Source organism: Vigna unguiculata, chromosome 9, assembly GCF_037176805.1.
Source record: "Vigna unguiculata cultivar grain cowpea cultivar isolate G323 ecotype 2 chromosome 9, ASM3717680v1, whole genome shotgun sequence".
NCBI lineage: Eukaryota > Viridiplantae > Streptophyta > Magnoliopsida > Fabales > Fabaceae > Vigna > Vigna unguiculata.
The window spans coordinates 39,392,988-39,412,062 of NC_140800.1; the positions used below are offsets into that span (position 1 = coordinate 39,392,988).

Here is a 19,075-nt window from a genome sequence, read left to right on the forward strand (position 1 = left end):
TAAAACAGGTCTTAGAGGTCTATTGAAGATAGGGTATTGATGTTGGTTAACTTTCTAGGCAGGTAGTCGGTTTCGACCGGCTACCTGCCTAGATGGCTTGTGCTGGTGGTGTCCGGGTACTAGATGGTAGGTGGTTTTGACGTGTATACTGTTTACTTGGTTGAGTTTAGCTAGGTACGGTACATTTTGCATTATGATAATCTTATCATAGAAATACAAGAACGCATAAGGTGAAGGCTCCAAGTACAACGACTCGTACAGAATGCGGAAGGCCTGTAAGTAAGCCCAACTATTAGGGTGTAGTTGAGTAGGCGCCACATTCAAAGCCCGCAGCACGCCCATAGTAAAGTCGTCGAAAGGTAGTCGTATATGAAGCTGAGAAAAATGGCACATGTACATATAAAAGAACTTCTCGGTAGCCACCTCTTGCCCGTGGCATACCCGGTCGATGGCACTCACTCTTTCCAATGAAACAATATCTCCACTGACCCCTCTAGATATGACGGGTGTACAGTTTAGCCAAGAATTCAGCAGACGAGACCACCTAAACAATGATGACTGGTCACGAACATCGGATGCAACCCACGCATAACTGCCCTTAGCCGGCCAGTTACTTTCCTCCAGCTCTTCAGGAGGATCTTCTCGGACCTCCCTCACCACCTCCATTGGCATCTCGCTTGTGCCAACTCCAGCACTCATACCCTCTCCACGAAGCTGGTCATCTCTACTCCTATCCGACTCAGTACTCTGACTACTACTAGACGCAGATAACGATGAGCTATCGCTACTAGACATACCTGTTTTCGTTTTTACGGAAAGATGTCGGCGGAATTTGGGAACTAGTCGGACAATATGATGCGCACAGGATCTCTGATTTCGAAACTCGCAAATGAACCAAGTGAACCCTCAGCTGCTTTCAAACCCATATTTATAGTCCACGATCCCAAACGACTAAAACTCTTCCCGCCAAAATTTTAACGATGTGACCACCTGACGCCTTTTCACCTACCTTCTGACACTTCCAAGCCTTAACACTGTTCACCACACTTAAAGGCTGGGGGACTGGTGTATCACACCTAGCCGGTTTTGCTAGTTCACCAACACATATCATCCTTGACCGACAACCCATATCGGACAAGGCTGGGGGACTGGTGTACCGTACCTAGCTAAACTCAACCAAGTAAACAGTATACACGTCAAAACCACCTATCATCTAGTACCCGGACACCACCAGCACAAGCCATCTAGGCAGGTAGCCGGTCGAAACCGACTACCTGCCTAGAAAGTTAACCAACATCAATACCCTATCTTCAATAGACCTCTAAGACCTGTTTTAGGACCAGGCCTACTCATGGCCCAAGCTGGAGCCCAAGCTGGAGCCCAAGACAAAACCCAGCCCATACGATAGTCAAACGTCATTAATGTTCTATAAATACACGTGGACCCCATCATTTAAAGGTACGCATTCATTAATTACTGATTTGACTCCCTGAGAGCTTTGACTTACTTGAGCTTCGGAGATTCTTCTGCAGTTAACCCCTCTTGGGTTCAAGCCGACATCTATCGAATGGGAAGAGGCCAACTGAGGAGATAGCGGACTACATGGTAAGATGACTCTTGTGCCTGACTTCTTGTTTGTTCTTCTGCAGGAACAATAACTTAGAGACTTCATATTTAGATACAAGGAAGTACAAAGTAATTTACCTTGACTCATGGTTCAAAGCTCATACGCAAAGGATCTGAGACAATTATATATATATATATATATATATATATATATATATATATATATATATATATATATATATATATATATATTAAAAAGAATAATTCTCAATTGTCTATGAGATGGGATGATTTTGCCAAATTGCATAGATTTATTTCATTCTGTCTAGTCTGTCTTTAAGCCCTACAACGAGCATATCACATGAAATAAAGTTGGGTTAATTGTCTTTAGGAGTTACCGTAAGTAGTAAGTTAGTGTCAGAATTATTGGGCGAAACAAACTCACGTTTCATCCACAGCCCACACAATCAACTTGTGTCTAATTCTTTAAAGCAATGAATGTCACATGATGCTACAAATAGACATGATTCAAAGAAGGAAAAGGATGAAAGATGCAAAATTAAAAATATTTTTCAGTATTTTTAATTATTAGAATATATTTATTTCATTATAATTATAATGTTTTACACTATGGATAATTTTGCTATACAAAAATTTTGTTGATAAAATTGACAAAGTTAGTAAATAGAATAATTTTTTATATTTTTATAGAAGTTAAAAAAATAAATTAACAAATTTTAGAGTCTATTTCACGAAAAATAATTGTTTATCAAAGTTTGTCAATTTTTTTTTTATCAAAATATCATTTCTATTTTGTTATGTATAATAACTAGCTGATAATATAAAAGATGTCCTACTGCAATATGTCAGTTACCTGATCTCAGTCTCTTATTATTATTGACAAGAAATAAAAATTATAGTTAGTAGATTGATTAATCACATGTCTCTTCAATAATTGTAAGAGAAATACTAACAATCTATTGTTTTGAAATTTGTTGCTTTAATACACTTCAATAATCCCAATTCCATTAATTATGAACTATGCTGTTCAGATATAATATCTATATGATATATTAACAGTTATTTTAAAAATAATGAACATAATACGTATTATATATATATATATATTGAAAAATATAATTTTTTTAAATATTATAAATATAAAATTATTATCATGTAAATTTAAATTTAAATTATATTAAACATTATTAAAATAAAAAGTTATACATATTATCATAATAAAGTATTATTACTTTATATATTAAATATTTCATCCACAACAAGTATCCATAAATCTGTAATATCAGCATGTATTCGTTCATTTCATCTTCGGGACGAAGTAATGTCACACCTACGTTACACTCTTACTTTTGAAAAGGAAATTTTACTCATTATTTCTGAATTTATCTAGGGGACAAAAGTAACAAGCTCTGCCATATCCATATATAAATCCAATACCAAGGGGAAGGGAGTGTGAGCCCACGCTTTTGTACCCTTAGCCATTTTTATTCTTATGTATCACGAGGACATTCAATCTTGAAGGAAATAAACCATCTGATACTACAGATAGAAACATTGAGTCCAGTCTGACTTACAAAAATTGTTGGCAATAGATAAATGAGTGATGAGCTATATATTAGTTCTTTTTAATTATCCAAAGAGACACACTTTTTATATATCACAAGTTTGATTATAAGTTACAAAAATCAACCCTTATTACTTTTACTAAGTGACTGCCTTGAAGAAAAAAATGGAAAAAAATGGACAAGTAAGTGGGAATAATAAAAAAAATAAGTGAAGAACTACCAATTAGTTTTCGTACAAAATTTTAAACTTTATTAAAATATTTTTTTTTATCCAACAGGATGCACTTCTTATGGATAAAAGTTTGATTATAAGTTACAAAAATTAACCCTTATTACTTTCACTAGGTGGCTGCTTTGAAGAAAAAATAGACAAATAAGTGGAGAACTACGTATTAGTTTCCGTACAAAGTGTTAAAATATAGTGATCACTTCTTATTTATTATCTAAAGCGATGCACTTCTTATGTACCACAAATTTGATTATAAGTTACAAAAATCAACCCTTATAACTTTCACTAAGTAGCTGTCTTAATGAAAAAAATGGACAAAACATACAAAGCCTTTATTAGTAACTCTCAATCTGTTGAGCGAAAGTTTGAACATATTCGTTTTCTAAGGAATTCCTTTGTGGAGCTGTGTTGTTTAGATATGCAAAAGTCATCAAACAAAGCAATGACATGTATATTGCATCTGGGTAAGATATTGCAGAAAGGGTGGCAAACCAAGAAGAAAGTAAGCTTCAAACAATTTTAATATTGATGGCCTCCTTTTATTAATGTTATGTTTAATGAAACATTCAATTGACGAATTAACTTTCCACGCAAGTATTATATTACCATGGTGAGGTAAATTTTCTGATATTTTGCCTTATATTTTGTATACGGAGGTGGTTAAAACAATTTGCAGTTGGCAGTACATCAATTGCATTGATATGTGGGTTACATTAATATCAGCTAGCATACATGACTATGATCTTCAGCCATTGCTTTATATGATTGTACAGATTATAAATGGAGTTGCCCTCCTGTTTCCCGGGCCTAGATATTTACCACTGAGACTCAGATGTATCCAATGGCTTAATAATCTTTCTGGTTCTAGTGGGGTTTTCATCCCTATTACATCATTGGTGCTGGATATTTTAGAATACAAAATTGCCAAGGATAGTTGGAAACCCGGCAAAGTATTGCAACCTATGTCTACTGTAAAGGTCAGAGATGAATTTAATAGCCTCCTCGCCCCCAACTTAATAATTTTTCTAGTTTAAAAAATTATACTTATCCAATATCACACGGCCTCTGAATTCTTAGCACATATTTGGACCATCTACTTCATTGTAGTTTACAGTTTAAATTTAATGCAGCTTCCAAAGCATTGGTTAAAATCACGTGGCTTTCAAGAAGAGTGTGTATTATCGGCGATTGAACTCCTTTCAGAGCACTTTGCTCAATGGAGTTATCATATATCTTTTCCTGAGCTAGCGACAGCTCCACTTATACACCTAAAGAAGGTCTTTGAGAAAATTTCTACTGAGAGTTTCAGACGTGTTATCAAGCATTTCATTGACCAGGTGAGAAAAACAATAATGTTTTCCTGTCTGTCTATTTAGAGTATATTACATGCCATCTTGAACTTTGAGATTTAATTGAATGTATGTAAGGCTAGTTGAATCTTTAAATCACTATCACATAGCAAACTGGCTATCATAGCTGTAAGTTCTGTTAAGAGTGTAGATAAACTTGTGTTGTATGTCATTTCTTGGCAGCCTTCCCTTGCTTGATGTTTAAGCATTTTTGCCCTTCCCTTTGTCCTTTTTAAAAAAAACAAAATTTAAATATAGCCGTCTCATCCATCTCTTTTTGCGTTTTCTGTTTGTGTTGGGTAAATTCAGGTGGAGATAAATATTGACTTTGTGCAGAAGAAAAGAGAAGAGGTGCCTTTTTCACCAAAGGATCATCAGTCCGTTGAATCATTTCTTCAGGTTATCTGTCCCTTAAATTCATCTTTGAGTCAGTCATATTTGTGTGACTAAACTAATCAAACATCTGATTTGGCAGGTTGAAAAACGAAATGGTAACACTCCATTTACACAATACTACAAAAACATCATGAGCAAGGCTGCTTCTAGGAATTCAATTTCAGATAGAAAGGTATATTACTCAATCACTTGTCTCTTCCAAGTTTCTTTTTTGTATGGCCTTCCTAATGCTATTGAGTCCTTACACTCTTGGGATACCTCATCCTTTATTGCTGTATGAGGGATATGTCACTCTTGGTAATTGACATGGTTGAAATTGTTGGAAAAATTAATCTAAATTTTCAAATATTAATGCAAGTGCTATCCAAGAGGTAGTGAATGTATTTTGACTTTGGGATATATCAACTGTAGTAATGAAAGGGCTGGTGGAGAAGGGACAGTGTAAATGCTTGTGAGAATCTGGACACCCTATTTTGGGAAATGACAAAAAATGTGAATCTGAGCCGGAAAATGAGGTATGTTAGAGGAAAGATTGTTGGATGGTGGCTAAATAGGTGTAGTTGGATTGAAAGAGTTATCTTTCTCTTTTTAGAAAGAATCGACATACGATTAGGAAGAGGAACAATGAAGGGATCAATAGATTAATCTTTGTTTGAATAACTTTAAACTCTAAACCCAAAGTTTTTATATTTATAACATTATGTATTTTCTTTTTTCAAAATTATGTACTTTTTATATATTTACATTGTAATTGTTAATACTTTATCAAATCATCAATAAAATTAATTTTGGTTAATTTTTGTGTACTTTACAAATTTACAAATTTTATTTATTTATTATTATAAAGATAATTTCATTAATTGATAAATTATAATTGCAGGTGGGTAATTACAAATAAAGGAGGCTTTAAACCTCCACAAAATAATAGACACCAATAGAAGAGGTTAAAATTAGGGATGTCAAAAAAATCCGTATACGCGGATATTCGCGGATAAAACCCGCAACGAGTAGGAAATGGATATTAAAAATGGATACCCGCTATCCGCGGGTATGTGTATTTTTGATACTCGCATGTTAACGGGGTGGGTACGGGTATCATAGTATCCGTACCCTACCCGCCCCGTTGACATCCCTAGTTAAAACCCTCCACAACATAACCTCTGCAATATAACTTGGATACCAGGGGTCACTCAAAACATCCACAAATAGCTTGTGACAACTTTAACTATGGAGGTTTAAAAAACCCCCGCAAATTAATTTGCAGAGGGTGAAAACCTCCATAGATCGAAAAAAAAAACCTCCACTAAATAATGATTTTTTTGTAGTGTATGTACCATAAATTTGATTATAAGTTAAAAAAATCAACCCTTAGAACTTTCACTAGGTGGTTGCCTTGAAAAAAAAAAAGGCAAATAAGTGGGACATAATAAACAAATAAGTGGAGAGCTACGTATTAGTTTTCATATGTTAAAATATAGTTATCATTTCTTATTTATTATCCAAAGGGATGCACTTCTTATGTACCACAAATTGGATTATAACTAACAAAAATCAACCCTTATAACTTTCACTAGGTCGCTGCCATGAAGAATAAAATAGCCAAATAAGTAGGGACTTAATAAACAAATATGTGGAGAGCTACGTATTAGTTTTCGTACAAAGTTTTAAACTTTATTAAACAATTTTTTTTATTATCCAAAGGGATGCACTTCTTATGTACCACAAGTTTGATTATAAGTTACAAAAATCAATCCTTATTACTTTTACTAGGTGGCTGCCTTGAAGAAAAAATAAGGCAAATAAGTGGGACATAATAAAAAAATAAGTGGAGAGCTATGTATTAGTTTTCGTACAAAGTTTTAAACTTTATTAAAATATTTTTTTTATTATCCAAAGGGATGCAGTTCTTATGGATCAAAATTTTGATTATAAGTTACAAAAATTAATCTTTATTACTTTCACTAGGTGGCTGCCTTGAGGAAAAACATAGGCAAATAAGTGGAGAGCTATGTATTAGTTTCCCTACAAAGTGTTAAAATATAGTGATCACTTCTTATTTATTATCCAAAGGATGCACTTCTTATGGATCAAAAGTTTGATTATAAGTTACAAAAATCAACCTTTATTACTTTCACTAGGTGGCTGCTTTGAAGAAAAAAATAGACAAATAAGTGCGGCATAATAAACAAATAAGTGGAGAGTTACGTATTAGTTTTCGTACAAAGTTTTAAAATTTATTAAACAATTTTTTTTTCTTATCCAATAGAATGCACTTCTTATGTACCACAAGTGTGGTTATAAGTTACAAAAATCAACCCTTATTACTTTCACAAGGTGGCTGCTTTGAAGAAAAAAATAGACAAATAAGTGCGGCATAATAAACAAATAAGTGGAGAGCTATGTATTAGTTTCCCTACAAAGTGTTAAAATATAGTGATCACTTCTTATTTATTATCCAAAGGGATGCACTTCTTATATACCACAACTTGGATTATAAGTAATAAAAATCAACCCTTATAACTTTCATTAGGTGGCTGCCTTGAAGAAAAAAATAGGCAAATAAGTGGGACATAATAAGTGGAGAGCTAGGTATTAGTTTTCGTACAAAGTTTTAAAATTTATTAAACAATTTGTTTTGTTATCCAAAGGCATGCACTTCTTATGTACCACAAGTTTGGTTATAAGTTACAAAAATCAACCCTTATTACTTTTACTAGGTGGCTGCCTTGAAGAAAAAAATGGGAAAAAAAGTGGGGCATAATAAAAAAATAAGTGAAGAGCGACTTATTAGTTTTCGTACAAAGTTTTAAACCTAAAATATTTTTTTTGTAATCCAAAGAGATGCACTTCTTATGGATCAAAAGTTTGGTTATAAGTTACAAAAATCAACCCTTATTACTTTCACAAGGTGACTGACTGCCTTGAACAAAAAAATAGGCAAATAAGTGGAGAGCTACGTTTTAGTTTTCGTACAAAGTGTTAAAATATGGTGATCACTTCTTATTTATTATCCAAAGGGATGCACTTCGTGTGAATCACAAATTTGTTTATATGTTACAAAAATCAACCCTTATAACTTTCACTAGGTGGCTGACTTGAAGAAAAAGATAGGCAAATAAGTGGGGCATAATAAAAAAATAAGTGGAGAGCTACGTATTAGTTTTTGTACAAAGTTTTAAACTTTATTAAACAATTCTTTTTAATTATCCAAAGGGATTCACTTCTTATGTATCATCATAAGTTACAAAAATCACCCCTTATTACTTTTTCTAGGTGGCTGCCTTGAAGAGAAAAATATGCATATAAGTGGGGCATAATAAAAAAATAAGTGGAGAGCTACGCATTAGTATTCGGACAAAGTTTTAAGCTTTAGTAAAATATTATTTTTTATTATCCAAAGGGATGCAGTTCTTATGGATCAAAAGTTTGATTATAAATTACAAAAATCAACCTTTATTACTGCCACTAGGTGGCTGCCTTGAGGAAAAAAATAGGCAAATAAGTTGAGAGCTACGTATTAGTTTGCCTATGAAGTGTTAAAATATAGTGATCACTTCTTATTGATTATCCAAAGGGATGCACTTCTTATGTACCACAAATTTAATTATAAGTAACAAAAATCAACCCTTATAACTTTCACTAGGTGGCTGCTTTGAAGAAAAAAATAGGCAAATAAGTGCGGCATAATAAACAAATAAGTGGAGAGTTACGTATTAGTTTTGGTACAAAGTTTTAAAATTTATTAAATAATATTTTTTTGTTATCCAATGGGATGCACTTCTTATGTACCACAAGTGTGGTTATAAGTTAGAAAAATCAACCCTTCCTACTTTTACTAGGTGGCTGCCTTCAAGAAAAAAATGGACAAATAAGTTGGGCATAATAAAAAAATAAGCGGATAGCTACTTATTAGTTTTCGTACAAAGTCTTAAACTTTATTAAAATATTTTTTTTATTATCCAAATGGATGCACTTCTTATGGATCAAAAGTTTTATTATAAGTTACAAAAATCAACCTTTATTATTTTCACTAGGTGACTGCCTTGAAGAAAAAAATAGGCAAATAAGTAGAGAGCTATGTATTAGTTTCCGTACAAAGTAATAAAATATAGTGATCACTTCTTATTTATTATCCAAAGGATGCACTTCTTATGTACCACAAATTGGATTATAAGTAATAAAAATCAACTCTTATAACTTTCATTAGGTGGCTGCCTTGAAGAAAAAAATAGGCAAATAAGTGGGGCATAATAAACAAATAAGTGGAGAGCTACGTATTAGTTTTCGTACAAAGTTTTAAAATTTATTAAATTTTTTTTTTAATTATCCAAAGGGATTCACTTCTTATGTATCACAAGTTTGATCATAAGCTACAAAAATCATCCCTTATTACTTTTTCTAGGTGGCTGCCTTGAAGAAAGAAATGGGTAAATAAGTGGGGCATAATAAAAAAATAAGTGGAGAGCTACACATTAGTATTCAAAAAAAGTTTTAAACCTTATTAAAATATTTTTTTTATTATCCAAAGGGATGCACTTCTTATGGATCAAAAGTTTGATTATACTTTAGAAAAATCAAGCCTTATTACTTTTACTAGGTGGCTGCCTTGAAGAAAAAAATAGGCAAATAAGTGGAGAGCTATGTATTAGTTTCTGTACAAAGTGTTAAAATATGGTGATCATTTCTTATTTATTATCCAAAGGGATGCACTTCTTGTGTATCACAAATTTGATTATAAGTTACAAAAATCAACCTTTATAACTTTCACTAGGTGGCTGCCTTGAAGAAAAAAATGGGCAAATAAGTGGGGCATAATAAAAAAATATGTGGAGAGCTACGTATTAGTTTTCGTACAAAGTTTTAAACTTTATTAAACAATTTTTTTTTCATTATCTAAAGGGATTCACTTCTTATGTATCCCAAATTTGATTATAAGTTACAAAAATCATCCCTTATTACTTTTTCTAGATGGCTGCCTTCAAGAAAAAAATGGGTAAATAAGTGGAGCATCATAACAAAATAAGTGGAGAGCGACTTATTAGTTTTCGTTCAAAGTTTTAAACCTTACTAAAATATTTTTTTTATTATCCAAAGGGATGCACTTCTTATGGATCAAAAGTTTGATTATACTTTAGAAAAATCAACCCTTATTACTCTCACTAGGTGGCTGCCTTGAAAAATAAAATAGGCAAATAAGTGGAGAGCTATGTATTAGAGTTTCTGTACAAAGTGTTAAAATATGGTGATCACTTATTATTTATTATCCAAAGGGATGCACTTCTTGTGTACCAAAAATTTGATTATAAGTTACAAAAATCAACCTTTATAACTTTCACTAGGTGGCTGCCTTGAATAACAAAATGGGCAAATAAGTGGGGCATAATAAAAAAAATAAGTGGAGAGCTACGTATTAGTTTTTGTACAAACTTTTAAACTTTATTAAACAATTTTTTTTAATTATCCAAAGTGATGCACTTCTTATGTACCACAAGTTTGATTATAAGTTACAAAAATAAACCCTTCTTACTTTTACTAGGTGGCTGCCTTGAAGAAAAAATAGGCAAACAAGTGGGGCATAATAAAAAAATAAGTGGAGAGCTACGCATTAGTATTCAGACAAATTTTTAAGCTTTAGTAAAATATTTTTTTTACTATTCATAGGGATGCACTAGTGATGGATCAAAAGTTTGATTATAAGTTACAAAAATCAACCTTTATTACTTTCACTAGGTGGCCTTGAAGAAAAAAATAGGCAAATAAGTTAAGAGCTACGTATTAGTTTCCGTACAAATTGTTAAAATATAGTGATCAGTTCTTATTTCTTATCCAAAGGGATGCACTTCTTGTGTACCACAAATTTATTTATAAGTTACAAAAATCAACCTTTATAACATTCACTAGGTGGCTGCCTTGTAGAGATGGCAAATAAACCCGTGTCCGTGGGTATCACCCGAACCCGTCCCCGTTTTGACGGGGAATCCCCGCTTTGACTGGGTATGGTTTGGGTATGGGTAATACCCGAAATTTTCAACTGGGGATGGGGATGGGGATGGGGATATATATATACCCGCCCAAATACCCGTCCCCGCTTAAATTACTAAACTATTTATAATTTATTAAATAATCTAAAAAATATATATAAATAAATAATATATTTACACATAAAATATAATATAATATAATATAATATAATATAGTATATATACATATAAATAAAATATACTTTTATATATATATATATATATATATATATATATATATTTACACATATACATGTAATATAATATAATATAATATAATATAATATAATATATATACATAATAATATAATATAATATATATAATATATACGTATAAAATAAATTAATCATTTAACTAGTGAGATCTTTTATAAACAAATTTATAACATTACAAATTTATAAAAATTTAAAAGAAATATATATATATATATATATATATATATATATATATATATATATATATATATATAAATAAAAGCATAAAATATCTACGCATATACATATAATATATATACATAATAATATAATATATATTATTATATTTATATTATTATATAATATAATATAATATATACTTAAAATAAATATATATCTATAAATATATATATATATATATATATATATATATATATATATATATATATATATATATATATATAAACATAAGATATCCACACATATAATATATATACATAGTAATAATAATATAATATATAATATAATATAATTATATAAATAATTATATATATATAAACATAAGATATCCACACATATAATATATATATACATAGTAATATAATATATAATATAATATAATATAATATAATATATATATATATATATATATATATATATATATATATATATATATATATATATATATATATATATATATATATATATATATATATATAAAACATATTTCTCATTCTCTTTGTTTTTTGTTATACACTTTGTTTACTCTCTCAATTGTCTGGTTTGTTTTTCAAGATTTAATTTTGAAGGTAATTTTTCTTCTTCTTATTACATAATTTTTACTCTCTGTACATGGTTATGTTCAAATAGGTGTTCCTCAATTTCATTTTATGAAATAATTTTTAGGTTACACATTTGATTATCTTTATTTATTTATTTATTTTCATGAAAATGTTTGACTCTTATTTTGTAGCTCTTCTTTTTGTTACTTTGGTTATACACTTTTTTACTCTCTTTTAATTGTTTGGCTTGTTCTTTAAGGTTTAAGCAGATCTTCAAGGTACTTTTCCTTTTATCATAATCTTAATTATACATTTTTTTTTCCGTTATGTTATGTTCAAATGGATATTCTCAAATTTGGGTCACACATTTAATTATCTTTACTCCTTTATGATAATTTTATTTATTATTTATTTTTTGTTTCATGATAATGTTTAATTCTCAATTTTAAGTGCTCAATTGCATAAATCCTTAATTTAATTCAAGATCAAAAGATGAAGAATCTATGTTTAAATTTGAATTATTATTAATTTAATTTTGTTATTTGTGCTATTTCGTTTAAGTGGTATAATATAAATTTTTAATAGTATAAAAAATATTTGAAATATTTTTAAACTTGATTATTGGTTTTCCTTTTATATTTTGTTAAAAAAGAAATTAACCTTTTTACTTTGTTTGATTTTTTTTTGTTACGTATGTTAGTTTCTAGAGAAAATGAGCACAGGAGATCAAGATTTGCAGGTACCAAGTCCACCACAGTGTTCACAACAACCAACTCCCTTTCAAAGTTCCAATAATGACAGTCAATCTCCATTGAATCCATCTACTCAAATTTATTAATATTTTTTGTTAGTATTTTTTGTGAATTCTCATATAATATTCTACATTTGGTGTTTGTAGGTGTTAAAAAATTAAAAGGAAAAGATGTTCTCATGAGTGAAAATGAATCTGATGAAGAAGGTACATTATATTCTAGTAATTAAAATTTTCAATTTCAATTATTATATCATATCTAATTTTTCATTTTTTTTTCTATGTGTAGGTGGATCGAATGCAAATGAAACCACTGATCATTTGTAAAATTAATAAATATTTTGGTTATTATAAAATTTTAGTAATGTGTAATTTTTTAGCTTTTATATAATTATTTGAATTTTATTTAGTTGTTATTTGATACTTTAATTTGAGATTTATACTATTATAATATTTTTCTTAATATTTGACATCATGAAAATCAAAAAGAATATGTTATTTTAATATTGAATATTTTGATAGTATCATGATTCCGTTGGTGTGATTTTTAAATTTTTTTTATAAACAATATTTAATTGATATATGGAACAATAAAAAAATGGGTATGGGTATGGGTATAAGAAAATACCCGTTACCCGATGTGGATGGGGATGGGTCAAAAGTTGTATACCCGTTGGGTTTGGGGATGGGGATGGGGATGAATTTTTATTATGGGGATGGGGATGGGATCATGATACCCGTACCCGCTCCGCCCCGTTGCCATCCCTACTGCCTTGAAGAAAAAAATAGGCAAATAAGTGGGGCATAATAAAAAAATAAGTGGAGAGCTACGTATTAGTTTTCGTACAAAGTTTTAAACTTTATTAAACAATTTTTTTAATTATCCAAAGTGATGCACTTCTTATGTACCACAAGTTTGATTATAAGTTGCAAAAATCATCCCTTATTACTTTTTCTAGGTGGCTGCCTTGAAGAAAAAAACTGGGTAAATGAGTGGGGCATCATAAAATATAAGTGGAGAGCGACTTATTAGTTTTTGTACAAAGTTTTAAACTTTATTAAAATATTTTTTTTATCCAAAGGGATGCACTTCTTATGGATTAAAAGTTTGGTTATAAGTTACAAAAATCAACCCTTATTACTTTCACAAGGTGGCTGCCTTGAACAAAAAAATAGGCAAATAAGTGGAGAGCTACGTTTTAGTTTCCGTACAAAGTGTTAAAATATGGTGATCACTACTTATTTATTATCCAAAGGGATGCACATCTTGTGTACCACAAATTTATTTATAAGTTACAAAAAATCAACCTTTATAACTTTCACTAGGTGGCTGCCTTGAAGAAAAAAATAGGCAAATAAGTGTGGCCTAATAAAAAAATAAGTGGAGCGCTACGTATTAGTTTTCGTACAAAGTTTTAAACTTTACTAAAATATTTTTTTTATTATCCAAAGGGATGCACTTCTTATGGATCAAAAGTTTTATTATACGTTAGAAAAATCAACCTTTATTACTTTCACTAGGTGGAATAAGTGGAGAGCTATGTATTAGTTTCTGTACAAAGTATTAAAATATGGTGATCACTTCTTAATTATTTTCCAAAGGGATGCACTTCTTGTGTATCACAAATTTGATTATAAGTTACAAAAATCAACCTTTATAACTTTCACTAGGTGTCTTTCCTGGGGTTACCCCGGATGACACACCTCAATGTACCGTTAGACATCAGACTTATGGCCTATCTATCTAAACTAAAGGGCGCCAATGAGTAGTGGAGTACTTACTGTCGGCACGACCGGCCCCGGCTGAGAAAGTGAAGCCGTCTGGCAATACGTAATACTCCCCAAAGCGTTCCTTGAACAGGGTTTCAAGTCGAATATTCATTTATGAATGCAAAGCATAAAAGGCAAAAGTGAGATCGAGACCCGGATCGGGGAGATTCAATGCGGGTGGGCGCCCCCCTCTAAAAAGGGAATAGAGAACAACAACAGCTATGGGATAGATAAGAAACGAAAAAGAAAAAAAATCGATCTTTTTATCCATTTTACTTACATTCAAAAAAATCTTCCCTCCATACAGACTGAACCCCGTCAAGCCTGTAGGACTAGTGTTTTGACTATATAGAGATGTGGTTGGTTGTTGACCAAAAAAGACATGGGAAAAGGAAAGCACTCACTGAGTTACTTACGAATCAGAAAGATTGAGGCTGACTACGGCCTCAGATGATTAGGCGGGGACAGGATTCGAACCTGCAATCTTCAGGTCATGAGCCTGATGAGTTGACCAATTACTCTACCCCGCTTCTTCCCTCTTGAAACTGAAAACATATAGATTAGCAAATGAGACTGCCCACACTGAACACCAACCCAATCTCGAAGAGAATCAGTACACGAAATGGGGATGTCCATAGAATCCAGTTAAAGGCCAACGCTTAGCCGGATCGTGACTCTCAATCACAGCATCCACAAAGCCAGTGGAATACTAAAAACTGCGTAAGTCAACCTCGTCTTTCCAAAACAATGCTAGACCCCCCTTCTTGCCACAAGGGTCAACACATAAACCATTCTTAAACTTCGTTATTCTTCTGACGTCATCTACCTTTCGGGACCGGATCCGAGTCTCCATAAGGAAAACAACGTCGGGATCTTCAAGTCTCACCAGATCGATGAGAGATTGAACTGTCCGAGGGTTCCCAAGCCCCCGGCAGTTTCAACTTCATGTTTTCATGGCGCTCGACGGGACTGGGAACCAGTCGCCGCCGTTTCAGTAGTGTTTGGAGTATCCAGATCCATTGCCTCAGATCTACTTTTCTTTGGACCATCTACAGGTTGAACCCGAGAGGAGCGCTCAGTTTGTTCCCATTTCTGACTTGTGCACCAGCCACTCCTAGCGCTAAGCATAGAAAGCTCTCACGCGCGAAATAGGCGGCTTATAAAGCCCAATTCTTATATTACACCTCCATAATTGAAAAGTTTATATTTGTTTGACAAACTGTTGTCTCTTAAGACCATCAAATGGCACAATATTTTGGAAAATCTTATTAGTATTCTAGATACTAATAATAGCTACCGACGGTCTGACCAAGGAACTCTGTATAGGAGCATACCTCGTAGCCAGGTAATTCAGTTAAACCGACGATCTGGCCCTCTGTTTACTGCTTTCTATCTAAAACAAGCAGCTACTTGCTGTAAGCAAGCGTATGCAGGGGTCAGTCAGTCGCACAGTTTATTACCTGTGGCCAGTGTCTCTGACGACCCTAAGATTATACCTTCCTTCCATCGCAAAATGATTATGAAGAAGGATCAGAAGGCCGACTTATGGGTTCATATATATCTGTCTTTAGTCTTTGTCGGGCTATTCGCCTGGCGAAACGGATTGACAGATCGATATTGAAATCGATAGTCACCCCTTCCACCGGTCTGCCAAGACAGTCTCAATTAAAAAATGAGATTGTCGCTTTATCTAAAGACCTGATCCTGAGGTACTGTCCTAGTTTTCTCTCAACTCCCTTGTGTCAGGGGGTACGTTGGGAGCCAACTTGGAAAGCGAGACCTTAGTGGAGGCCGTAAAGGTGAAAAGACGCGTGGAGGAATATTCTACCCTACCATCTGCGTCATGAAATCGTTTGGTTTGTACATCAATAGCCATTGTGACTATGATGCAGGGTTTCCTCTATGGTCCCCCTTTATCCGATACCCTTATGACCAAAAGAATTAAGAGATATCTCCATGGTCTACAGAGACCGCTGAGAGTACCATCCACTCTCTTTCGGGTCTAGACACTTCGGTGAGTCTATTGACTCAGGCTCCCCTGGTAGACTATCGCAATCTACCGAGGCTGGCGCTGGTAAGAGACAGATATTCGCCATAGGTCACTTTGTGAATAAAAGGGTATTGAAGCCTCTTCATGATTTCCTCATGGACACGCTTCGGTCTATCCCAATGGATGGAACTTTTCATCAGCTCCGACCGTTCGTTGGATAGATGAAAAGGTTTCAGTAAGGTTTATTCTTTTGACTTGAAGTTTGCCACCGATAGGTGGCCCCTCAGTCTGAAGACTAACCACCTTATTAGAACTTTCTTTGGTGGTAAGTCTTTTGGAGATTGTTTAGATGCAATCTTCAGCAGATCTATGAAGTACCCTTTCTTCGCTCAGTTCGAGGTGTCGTATTCTTTAGAGTAGGACAACCTCTTGGCTTTCTGTCTTCTTGGCCTCTCTTCACTTTAACACATCACTTAGTGATGTTTTATTGTGCAGATAAGGTGTACCCAGGACAGCGCTTTACTAGGTATGCCATTCTTGGAGACGATGTTTGTATCGCCGACGAGAATGTGGCCTCTCTTTATCGCCAGACAGTAAATGATCTAGGTCTCGCAATAAGAAAGGGGGTGAGATAGGCGACAGGTAGCTTGCTTCCAAGCCGGCCCGGCCGCGAGGAAGAGATCTTTGCCGGTGCTGACTTGGATCTCGGGTGACGGAATAAGGCGCCCAGAAGCGACGAGCAGTCGCGGTCGAAGCTTGGCTCTAGGCGATAGGCTAGCAGTAAGCTTGGCTACAGCGAAGCGCTTACCAAGCGCGAAGGATTCGTTCCTCTCCCAGCAAGAGGATGCGCGCCTTCACTTAAAAGAGCTAACGCGCTTGACTTTACCAAGGCTTTCTCAGGGGCTCGTTAGCGGGTCGAGCTCAAACCTTAGCCACTTGAGCCGTATGCGGGGGAACCCGCACGTGCGGTTCTTAGGGGGGAGAGCTAGTAGGAACCATCCTATCCCAATAGCGAATATTTGGAGCTCAATATGAAATCCTATTTTCTTGCAAGACCCGTTCGGATAAGGGAAAACTCCAGAGATTGCTTCGAAGTAAGATCCTTGCGTTGACCCTTTCCTGAACCAGAACCGGGGAGGAGGGGTTGAGAGGAAAGAAAAGGGGATCCCAATTTCCCATCAATCAATAAAGTGAGGGCTTTCCGGACCTTCCCCACCCCTCTTTCCATTCTTCCTTCCCCTCTCACCCCCCCTTTTTCAAGAAAGAAGCCCCGCTCCCTAAGAAGGGGCCCCTCTCTGATAAGGAAGGAAACGAAAGAATCTCCATTTTATGACAAATCCGGTCCGATGGCTGTTCTCCACTAACCACAAGGATATAGGGACTCTCTATTTCATCTTCAGTGCCATTGCTGGAGTGATGGGCACATGCTTCTCCGTATTGATTCGTATGGAATTAGCACGACCCGGCGATCAAATTCTTGGTGGGAATCATCAACTTTATAATGTTTTAATAACGGCTCACGCTTTTTTAATGATCTTTTTTATGGTTATGCCGGCGATGATAGGTGGATCTGGTAATTGGTCTGTTCCGATTCTGATAGGTGCACCTGACATGGCATTTCCACGATTAAATAATATTTCATTCTGGTTGTTGCCGCCAAGTCTCTTGCTCCTATTAAGCTCAGCCTTAGTAGAAGTGGGTAGCGGCACTGGGTGGACGGTCTATCCGCCCTTAAGTGGTATTACCAGCCATTCTGGAGGAGCAGTTGATTCAGCAATTTCTAGTCTTCATCTATCTGGTGTTTCATCCATTTTAGGTTCTATCAATTTTATAACAACTATCTCCAACATGCGTGGACCTGGAATGACTATGCATAGATCACCCCTATTTGTGTGGTCCGTTCCAGTAACAGCATTCCCACTTTTATTATCACTTCCGGTACTGGCAGGGGCAATAACAATGTTATTAACCGATCGAAACTTTAATACAACCTTTTCTGATCCCGCAGGAGGGGGAGACCCCATCTTATACCAGCATCTCTTTCGGTTCTTCGGTCATCCAGAGGTGTATATTCCCATTCTGCCTGGATCCGGTATCATAAGTCATATCGTTTCGACTTTTTCGGGAAAACCGGTCTTCGGGTATCTAGGCATGGTTTATGCCATGATCAGTATAGGTGTTCTTGGATTTCTTGTTTGGGCTCATCATATGTTTACTGTGGGCTTAGACGTTGATACCCGTGCCTACTTCACCGCAGCTACCATGATCATAGCTGTCCCCACTGGAATTAAAATCTTTAGTTGGATCGCTACCATGTGGGGGGGTTCGATACAATACAAAACACCCATGTTATTTGCTGTAGGGTTCATCTTTTTGTTCACCATAGGAGGACTCACTGGAATAGTCCTGGCAAATTCTGGGCTAGACATTGCTCTACATGA

The 19,075-nt window shown here is 34.1% G+C and overlaps 1 protein-coding gene across 1 annotated transcript; it reads left to right on the forward strand.

The window, feature by feature from the left end:
• The first annotated feature begins 3,676 nt into the window (after positions 1-3,676).
• Positions 3,677-5,897, forward strand: LOC114163701 (protein REBELOTE-like). Its single transcript, XM_085666443.1, has 6 exons — positions 3,677-3,883; positions 4,038-4,358; positions 4,512-4,718; positions 5,040-5,129; positions 5,206-5,298; positions 5,538-5,897. The coding sequence occupies exons 1-6, from the start codon at positions 3,683-3,685 to the stop codon at positions 5,538-5,540; spliced, it is 915 nt and encodes a 304-aa protein (XP_085522569.1). The 5' UTR covers positions 3,677-3,682; the 3' UTR covers positions 5,541-5,897.
• Positions 5,898-19,075: the final 13,178 nt, after the last annotated feature.

Bases quoted from the DNA above. Each gene is read 5' to 3' on its own strand.
- LOC114163701 (XM_085666443.1), top strand. From the start codon at position 3,683: ATGAAAAAAATGGACAAAACATACAAAGCCTTTATTAGTAACTCTCAA. The intron at 4,719-5,039 runs GTGAGAAAAACA...GGGTAAATTCAG, and splicing joins TCAAGCATTTCATTGACCAG to GTGGAGATAAATATTGACTT. The intron at 5,130-5,205 runs GTTATCTGTCCC...CTGATTTGGCAG, and splicing joins CCGTTGAATCATTTCTTCAG to GTTGAAAAACGAAATGGTAA.